This window comes from Solanum stenotomum, chromosome 2 (genome assembly GCF_019186545.1).
Source record: "Solanum stenotomum isolate F172 chromosome 2, ASM1918654v1, whole genome shotgun sequence".
In the NCBI taxonomy this organism is placed as follows: Eukaryota; Viridiplantae; Streptophyta; class Magnoliopsida; order Solanales; family Solanaceae; genus Solanum; species Solanum stenotomum.
The window spans coordinates 11,978,131-11,988,972 of NC_064283.1; the positions used below are offsets into that span (position 1 = coordinate 11,978,131).

The 10,842-nt window shown below is 31.1% G+C and overlaps 1 protein-coding gene across 1 annotated transcript; it reads right to left on the reverse strand.

Annotated features, from left to right (window-relative positions):
• Positions 1-253: 253 nt before the first annotated feature.
• Positions 254-4,293, reverse strand: LOC125855206 (systemin receptor SR160). Its single transcript, XM_049534898.1, has one exon. The coding sequence runs from the start codon at positions 4,089-4,091 to the stop codon at positions 471-473; it is 3,621 nt and encodes a 1,206-aa protein (XP_049390855.1). The 5' UTR covers positions 4,092-4,293; the 3' UTR covers positions 254-470.
• Between the last annotated feature and the right edge of the window lie 6,549 nt (positions 4,294-10,842).

Below are 10,842 nucleotides of genomic sequence, written 5' to 3' on the forward strand. Positions count from 1 at the left end.
TTTTCCTTCTTTTATAGACATATCAAAAAAAAAAATATGCCGCATAAATTGAGACGAACAGAAGAGTAAGATGAAGAAAAAGAGGAAACAGATGAAAAATCATTGAAGAAAGGGCCAAAAATAGTCTTCAACTTAGTCACCATCAATGAGGTCAGAAGTCTAACAGTTGCTTTTAAGTTAAGGATTAGATAGATGTGAATCTAATGCTAATGTATCTCAAAAAATAAAAAAGAAGCAAAAATCAACAAAAAGCTAAAAGTAGCAAAAACAAACTCATACACTATTTATATACAACACTGTTACATGTTTTAAAAAAGAAAAACAACCTTCCTTTTATGTATAATAACACAAGATTTTATGGATGGGAACTAGTGGTACATACAATAATTGGCTAAAAATTACACTGGCAATTCTTTGCATATGATTTTGGAAAATTTGTGAGCTTTCAACAAACTCTTGATTTAGTGCATTCAAAGGTGTTTGCTTAGCTCATTGCCTTCTTTTATACTTTCATTTATCCCCATTTCTATCCCTCCTTCAACTGCACTAAAATTGACATCATCAGCTCCGATTGTGGATGTCGAATCCATGCCTGACCCTGCTTGAATCTCCTTAAACATAGCCATAACTTGTATCATCGTGGGACGTTTCCAATGTCGATCATCTAAGCAAGCACAAGCTACCTTTAAGTGTTGTAGAAGTTCAATCTCAATGCTTGGATCCTCTTTCAATAGCTCTCGATCAAAGACATCAGTTATTTTTCCTTTAGCGTGCAACTTTACCCATCCGACAAGATTGTTGTCACCAAAATCAGCTGAATCTGTTGGCTGTTTGCCGGTTAGAAGCTCAAGTAATACGACACCATAACTATAAACGTCTCCTTTTGTCGAACATCTAAAGCTTTGGTAATATTCAGGAGGAACGTATCCGGGAGTCCCTGCAAGAGTGCTGACACTCAAATGAGTGTCCATAGCACTCATTAACCTTGCCATTCCGAAATCAGATACTCTGGCTTCCAAATTTTCATCAAGTAAGACATTACTTGATTTCATGTCCCGGTGAATGATGTGTGGAATGCAGTTATGGTGTAGGAAAGCCAACCCTCTCGCAGCTCCAATGGCGATTTTCCTTCTTGCAGGCCAATTCAGCTTGATCCCGATTTTCTTCCGATCGTGCAGGACATCTTCAAGACTTCCATACTTCATGTATTCGTAAACCAGTAGTCTTTCTTCCCCTACTTTGCAGTAGCCCAAAAGAGGGACAAGGTTCCGGTGCTTGATCTTCCCTATGGTTTCCATTTCAGCAGTGAATTCTCGATCACCCTGTCCGCTGACGTGTATCAACTTCTTAATGGCCACAACACTGCCATCCTTCAACTGAGCTTTGTAGACATCACCAAAACCACCAGAGCCTACAAGACTGTCGTTGTGGAAACCATTGGTGGCTTCGAGAAGATCAGCAAATGTGAGCTTCCTGAGAGGCTTCTCAAATGCTGCAAGGTTAATGCTTAACGCCTCACGAGCACTAGTAAACTTCCAGGCGCTGTTTGCAGTAGCAGAATGTGAATGACCATCCATATAAGCTTCAAGAGCAGCCTCCTTCTTCTTCCTCCTCTTCTTCGTCTCTATGGCAACAATAATCAAACCAAAGATACAAAAGAGGGAAAATAACAAACCCATCGCCACACTCCCTGCCAACGATGCTTGTCTGCGGTGAGATTTCTGATGCTGATTTGCATCTGATTTCGGCCCCGAGCTACAAGGTAGGGGGAGAGGATACCCACAGAGAGAATTATTTGCAAACCTATAATCAGGGAATGTATCAAATGGTGCAGATTCAGGAATCATTCCACTGAGATTATTGTTTGACAGGTCCATCTCTCCAAGTAATGTAAGACTTTTGAGGGAATTCGGGATCGGGCCATTGAACCTATTATATGACAGATCAAGAATTGCAACATTCTTCAAGCCTCCAAGATCTTGAGGAATCATACCAGACAGATCATTATGCCCCAAATTCAATATAGACAGATAGTACATGGTCCCTAATTCCTTTGGGATACTACCTTCCAACTTATTATAAGATAAATCAAGAAATATCATAGAGCCATTGTGGTTAAATGTTGGCTGAGTGATACCTCTATAAACTCTTGTGAAATTGCAAGGATGCCTTGTTGAGATTCTATCCAGCTGTTCTTGTCTAATCCCTCCAAATTCCAGCAAATTCCCTGCTCCATGGCACTCCTTACTCCCATCATTCTTGATATACACGTATCGCTTCCCGGTCAGTAATGCCACTGCAATATTGCCAGATTGCTTGAACAAAGGCGGCGGAATGGAGCCATTCAGGAAATTAGTATTGAGATCCAACCATATCAAGCTCTGGCAATTACCCAACTCAGCAGGTATATTCCCTGAGATTGAGTTGTTTCCAAGCTTAAGAATGGCTAGATTCGACAAACGACCAAGAGAAGCCGGTATCTCACCACTCAATTGGTTATTTGACAATGAAATCCAATTCAACTTGGTACAGTTGCTAAGACTTGCAGGTATTGGTCCAGTTAAGTCATTAAAATCAAGAATCAAATTCTCTAAAGCCTGCAAGTACATCAACTCCTGTGGGATTTCCCCTGAAAGCTGATTTAACCAAAGGATGAGATCCTTCAGCTTTGACAATGACCCCAAACTAGATGGTATTCTCCCAGTCAAGTAATTAAAGCTAAGATCAAGTGACACCAGCTGTGAACAGTTGCTTAGACTGGAAGGTATAGGACCTTCAAACAAGTTATTCTGAAGGTACAACACTTTTAAGTTATTCATAGGATCTTTGCAAATCCCAGATGGAATAACCCCTGTGAGATTATTAGAACTCACATCCAAAGTCTCCAATTTCAGTAAATTAGAGAAAGAATCAGGCAAAACACCAACAAATTTGTTGAATGATAAGACCATAGTCTTCATATTACTCAACTTCAAGAGAGTATCAACAGGCAACTTACCAGAGAAATTATTGTTGGAAATATCAACAAGTTCCAAACTTGAACATTCGCCAAGGCTCTCAGGAACCATACCTGAGAAATTATTGTATGACAAGTCCAATTCCACCACAGTTTTGCACAAATCAGCAAGCTGGTTTGGGTACACACCCTGAAAATCATTCCCTCTTAAGTACAAATACTGTAGGCTTTCACTTTGTAGTTTAGGGACCAAACCTACAAACTGGTTATTGGTAAGGTTGAGAAAACTGAGCTTCCCACATGAAGAAAGTGAAGAACCAATATCACCATAAAACTTGTTGGATGACAAATCCAAGTGCTGCAAATTGGAGCAATCTTTGAATGAAGGAAAAACAGTTGAGAAATTATTTGCAGAAAGATCCAAATGTGACAAATTCTTGAAGTCTAATTCAGGAATACTTCCAGCTAGTTTGTTACCCTTGAGAGAAAAGAACTCAAGTTCACCAAACCCGATAGATGAAACCCATGGAAACAAGTTGAAACCTGAGATATTATTGTAAGAAAGATCAAGAACTTGGAGGCTAAAGGTTGCACCTTTAAGTATTTCTTTACCAGGAGGGTCCAAGAAATTCTTAGAAAGATTAAGAGACTTAAGGTTTGAACAAACACCAAAGCTAGAGATATCAGAAATAGGTCCTGAAATTGTGTTTTCAGCTAGATCTATGGAGTCTAAAGAAACCCCACATTGGGATTTAGCAGCAGAAGTTAAAGAACCACTAAGATTAGCATTCTTTAACACTAAAGACTCCAAATTAGAAAGAGGAAGCAAATAAGAAGTGACCAAACTGAAATCCACACTTAAAAAAGTGTTACTGAGATCTATAGAAGAAACTCTAGAATTCTTGCATGAAACACCAGTGAAACTACAAGGGTCAGTAGATGACAGCCAGTCCTGAAGCAGAGTTGGGGTTGGTGGAAGTGCAGCTTTAAAGGAAAGAAGCTGTTGGGAGTCTTTAAAAAGACCATTAACAGAAGCTGGTGAAGCTGGAGGAAGAAAGAAGATAAGAAGAAGAACAAAGAAAAGCTTGTTTAAGCTTAAAGGGTGTTGGTAAAACACAGTTTTGTGAGCTTTCATCTTCAAAGATTGAAACTTTATAGCTTAAATGGAGATTTTCTTGAATCTATAGCTTGAGTTCTTGAAGGGGTTCCATATTTTTCTGAAAAGAAAGATAGGATTAGTAGAAGTTTTAAACAGACAAATAGAGAAAGGGAAAGGAGTAGTAGAATGTGAAGAGAGTCAAAAGGCAGATTTAGGAAGGTAAGAAGGGTATGTATAGTTGAAATTTTGAGAACAAACTCTAGCTTTGGATTGTGGGGGGTGGGGGTGGGGTGGAAATTGGGAGAGGAGAGATAGAAGAGTGGACACAGCTGGTGCACCACATGCCATGTGACCCATATTTTCAGCTCTTCTCTCTGTAATATGTGTTTTTTTTTCTCCTCAAAGTATGATTTGAAGTTTGGTTTTATGTGTCTATATGGGAATGGTCTTCCTTTTTCTTGTGTAAAATTTTCTATATGGAAAACCAAACTTTTAAAATTTGAGAACAAGTCTTTTTGAAAGGATCGAAAGTCTTCACGTAACTGATAAAGTTATCTTTACGTAATCATCAAGTCACAAGTTCAAATCATGAAAATAATCTGTCGCAGAAATACAAAATAAATTAGATTGCGTACTTTAAATTCTTGTGTTAAAAAAATTTCCTAAATCCCACACTCTCCCACATAACGGGAGTTATAGTGCATCGAAACTGCCTTTTAATTATTAAGCATGTACAAAAGAAATTTTTTTCTTTTAAATTCATTAGTTGCAAATAATAGTATTGGTTAAAATCAGATCATATGACTAAAATATTGGATTATATTTTCATTGTCTTAATTTATGTGACACTCTTTATTTTTTAGTTCGTCCCAAAATGATTGTCATTCTTCTATAATTAGAAATAATTTAATTATAGAATTCTGTGTTTTACTCACATATATTTGAGATTTGTTTTAGATCATAAAATTTAAAAAATTATTTACTTTTTTAAATTTGTGTCAAGTCAAACGATATAAACATAAATATTTTTTTTGGATCGAAGGAAAAAAAATTATTTCAACCATGTCACATAAATGTTAGTACAATATACCTTCATTCTACTTTATTTATGATTTACAATAATGACAGAATATTTATTTTACTCTATAAATATTTTAGGAAAAAAACTTATTTTCAACCATGTCACATAAATGTTATAATTTATTTTCCTTCTACTTTATCAATAATTTGCATTAATAATAGAATATTCACTTTTTTAGTCTAGAAACATTTCAGGGAAAACATTTATTTCAAACATATCACATAATTTTTCTATTTTTACATTAATGGAAGAATATTTAATTATTTATCTATAAAACAATACATAAATACTTCCTGACTAATTCATATATTACTAATAACTGCATAACTTTAACAAATTATCAAATTCTTTTTTAATCCATACATAACAAAAGTTTAGTACACCAAAAAGTGTCCTTTATAACTTAATTTTTCAATAGATCCTTAAATATATCTACTTATCATATATATAAAAAATATTTAAAAAGCTCTTTTACTCGCTACAAAATTTTAAAATTTTAAAAAACTATCATACACCTTGTATTATTCCTATTTTTTGAAAAATCTCTCTAATCCTTCATCCTTCTAGATTTATAGTAGTTATTTTGACTTTATTAACCTCTAATTATATTTTTCTCAAAAAGGAAAAAAAAACTTGTCCCTATTTAGGAATTTTGCCTCTTTTAAAACCTCTTTAAGGTATTTTGTGTTATTAAAACAAAGTGTTTTGTCTGTATAGGTTTCCGCGTACGTGTGATTAATTAAAGGTAGATCTATCACTCTTTAATTCATTAATAATAGGAGATTCCATTTGCCTCAATTAATTAAATTTAATTAACTTAATTGTCTCTTTTAAGTCCTTATGATGAGGGATTAATTAGAGATTAATAAACTTTTTAATTAAAGTAGAAAATGACATTAAGACCAAAAACTGTGATGAGAGAATTGTACAGATACAGATAGGTGGGACCCTTGTGTTCCTGCTAGGATGTTTCCCTCTCTAACAGGCATGGCTGTTCAGAAATTGTTCAAATTAATAATTCATTAAAAAACTTAAAAAATTATAATAATATATTGTACTTGATAATGTAAAAATATTCTTATACTTGTTTCGATTTATTTTACTTTTCATATTATAGACATTGAAATTTTGTGAAACTGTACAAGACGAGTTTGATTTCAGTTAGGGTCATGAGAGGCTATTCTATCCGAAATTCTGATTCATGATGGTGTAAAGAGTACTAATATATTTCACAAAGAGATCAAGACATTAAATATTGTCTTTGTCGAAGCCATCGTTTGATGGTGTAGCGATCAATTATATCGCAAGGAGGTCTCAATCATTCTATATTAGAGAAATACAATATTTACGATCCTCAATCATGGAACAAACTGATTTGTGCCCATATTGTTTAATCAATAAAATTATGTTTATTCATATTTATTTGTGATTGCAATTTATTTTCTATAACTTTAAAATATGTTACAAACGCATATTTTTTGTTTGCCTTTTAAGAAAATTTTAATTAAAAAGATAATTTATTTAGTTACATGGCGTGTGGTAGTATTGAAGCAATACAAATTCAAGCCACGTTTGGGACTATGATTTCAAGATTTAAGCCACGTTGGAGACTACGATTTCAAGATACTTTCAGGTCGCTGTAAAAAAGACCATCATTTCGCTAATTTGAATTCAGCCACGTATCATAGATCGATTCGACTGTTTGTCAGAGTTTATTCGAGGCAAAGCAAACACAGACAATTGTCTTTTTGATCTAGATTCAACTACATATCATAGTTTGATTCATCCGTTTGTCAAGTGTGGATTTTACCCCATATAATAAACTAAAAAATTAAGTTGATTTTATTTATTTATTTAGGAGTATTTATAAGGAAAAATATTGTGCATTTCCCTTCTTTTGCCTCTGAGCAATAATTGCAATGGAGTTAATGTGAATTGAAATGGAATTTTCCACAATCTTGCTTGGGGGGTTTATATTCATGATTATTATTATTTTTTGCACACATTTTTTATGTGAGTTGGAATTTGTGTACTCATAATTAGTTTCTATTTTGATAGCTTCCCAACGTGACCAATCTGAGTTTAAAAGGGGGGGAAAAAGGAAATAAAGTAGAAAAGAATAGCTATTATTATGAAAAGGAAAATAGGAAATCTACAATCTAAAATCTCAAAAAAAATAAATAATATTAAACCTATTGAAGTGATTACTCTCTTTTTTAGCCATAATTGTTGCTTAATGAACAATAATAAACAAAAAAATAAGTATTTAGAGCCTCGATAATATATAGTTGATAAGTATTATATGTTGATAAATACTTTTAAGCGTTGAAATTAATTTTATAAATAATTATGTATTTCCATAAAAGTATCAAAACTACAGGAATAAATAATTAATGTGTTTGGTAAAAAAAAAAATATGTCGATAAAATAGTAGAATAGTTTGTCGAACCAAAAAATGCGTGTAAGCAGAAAAATTGCAATTTAAGAATGACCAACTTATAATTTTTGGTTGATTTTAGCTTATATATTTTGGTGTTTGCCAAATATGTAGATAATAAAAAAAACTATGTATAAGTCAGTTTGACCAATTTATAAACTTAGTTAAACACCCTCTAATTTTAAAAAATTCTTTTCCTCACATATAAAATGTTTGTATTAATTTTTAAAAACTAATTATAAAATTCATAAATAAAGATAGAAAAATATACCACTTAATTATGATTATATAAGTAATTTATAAATATCTTTCATTTATTACTTAATAATAGTATAAAGGTGTGCACATAATTTATTCATTTTTACCATTTCTGAGGATAGTGTGGTCCATGATAATTCTTGTTTGGTAATAAGTAGTAAAGTAACTAATGTGAATGAAATAGAATAAATAAAAATAAAAAATAAACAAAAAATTGATTTTTTTAATTTTTGAACTATTGTTCTATCACATATCCCTATTTATGTGGGGCTATTTTTGTCATTTTGGTAGTACGAAAGCGGTAAAGAAACAACCAAAATTAGCCCACACGTGCGAACATACCTTCATGGACATGTCATTGTTCTCATAAAGCCCTTTTTATCTACTATTATTAATTTTATTTGTCAAAAATTATTTTCCTATTTTGTCCTTCCTATGTCCAATTACATTTCAAAAAGAATTTTTTTTAATATAAATAGTTATATGTTTAAGATATATTTTTATAAATATTTAGTGAGCAACAATTTTTTACAAAAATCTCCCTTATTTTTAGTTTCCCGATTTGTTGTTAATGTCTCTTTTTCACTATTTTTTCGATCAAGGGTCTTTCAGATACAATTTTTCTATTTTTTCAAATGTACGAATAGGTTGATATATAATGAAATTACACTGAATTTGTTGTAGTTGTTATTGTTCTTCCCTATATTTTAAGAAAAAAGAAGAAAATATTGTAGGTTAAATCATACCCAATCATTGAAGAATCTTAAAAATTGAAATTCATTTAGATACTTCGAATCAATGCAACTTCCACCTCTATTTGTATTTCAATGACCCCATGAAAAATAAACTAAGGTATTTTGAGGATAGTGGGAATAATCATGAAATTAAACATTTCAGATTCTGAACCTTAATGCTAAGTGGTAGAGGAAGCAAATTAAAATAATTATATATAATCTAAAAGGCAAAAAAGTACATATGCCAAAAACAAATATAATAAAAGCATGTCATTTATATAAGTTTATATAATGATAGAGTTTTGGAATAACAATCATTTCAAATAGAGAAATAAAAAGGCAAATAAATGCCCAAATTTATTTGTTTACATCAAGAAATTAATTTTTTGTACTTGGACAGGGCCACTAGGCACTAGCATGAAGTTTCTAAATGACTTAAAATCATTTATCTGATTAGGAATAAATAAAAATACTTGCCCATTCAACAAAAGGGATGATCATTAAAATTGATTTATTAAGGTATTTAAAGTACCAAAGTGACAAAAAGGTTGAATTTTTATTATCATACCCCTATAGAGTTCATTCATATTAAATAATCTTCTACCCAAAAAAAATCATACTAATAAAGAAGTTGATTGCACATTAATGTTGGCTAATAGAACTTTCTCCAATTATTTCTTTTTAATTATCAAAATAAAAGATGTAGAGAAGAACAAAAGTTTTTTGATTCGTTTGAATTTTGAAGTATAATTTCTTTATCTCCTACATTAAAGTGACTGATTTAAAATTTCAAAGTCATAAATAGTCGTCAGAAAGAACTCTAAAAAATGAAAAAAAAGAAAAAAGAATTTAGTTATAAATGCTCACTTAATATTTATATTTTTTTTTCTGAATAATGTATTGAATCCGGTCAAAAACAATAGATGTTTGAGAACCCACAAGCCTCCATGTTAGGTCCGCCATTGAATTTAAGAAAATTTGTTAATGATTGATTAAACTTGACATTACAATAAAATACTTATTGATATCTGCTATATATATTTTATTTATGTAAATGCTAATTGTTTTAAGATAAATAAATAAGTATTTATTTTGTCCAAATCTTACATAAAAATAAAAGGAAATTATAATCTTCTAAATTTTAATTTATGTAAAAATCCATATGAGTCATCTCTAGATTTGATTTGTTAGTGTTCTAACAAATCAAAAGACGCAAAAAAGTCAAAATTCCAAGTTAGGCTAACTTGGAAACTTAACGAATAACGTTCTCAATTAGGTGAAAATTGGCCAAAAATGTCTTACAAGTGAAGACCAATAATATAATTTACAAGTGGTTGTTTGAAAATCAAAATGTGTTTTGTTAGCTAGTTAGAGTTATAGAGATATAATAATTATACAGTAATGAATATATCTATGTATTATTTATTTTATGTATTTATTAGTTATATAGGGATTAGTTATGCAGAAATGAGAAACTATTTATAAGATATTGGGAACCAATATTGCAGTTTCAAGTCATAGTTTAAGTTAATTGCATCAATAAGACAATATAAACACTATGTATTAATAAGGCATTATAGACTCACAAAGATTAGTGACAAATATACTTTTATCGTTATAAAACACAAAAACTACAAAAGAACTTGTGAACAATTGAACATTACAAACAAGATTTGCATAAATGATATAACTTGTGACCAATTAAATAGTACTTTCTCTGTTTCAATGTTGACCTTACTTTTTTTTAGTTTTTTTTTTTTTTAAATGTATTTTTTCCCTTTCTAATAACTTTTTAATTCTAACTTTACTCATGATATTACAAGATTAAAGGACATTTTGATACATTCTACATATCGTTAGTTTAAAATCACAACATTAAAAAAAAATCTTTATTTCCTAAACCTCATGTCACAAACAATTTTAAACCTAGTACTTAGGAGCAAAAGAGATAATTACATCTTTTTTTATAATATGGTATTTAAATTTATTAATTTGATCAATTTAAATTTTAGTTGAGTATAAAGCACATTAACGAGAAAACTTCTCATTTCAAGAACTCAATTTTGAAATTTCGAATGAATAAAGATATACATATTTTCTTTTAATTTCTCATTCGATATTAGGTACTCACATTAGAGCCTGACTATATCAGATTTGCGCCACATAGGGCTTCATCAACGCTCCCTATCAAGAATTTTTTCATACTAAGAGCTCGAATTCAAAATTTTTAATTAAGAAAAAAATAGCTTCATCCACTGCACCATATCTGTTGATCCT

Coding starts and splice junctions, on each gene's coding strand:
- LOC125855206 (XM_049534898.1), bottom strand. CDS start 4,091: ATGAAAGCTCACAAAACTGTGTTTTACCAACACCCTTTAAGCTTAAAC.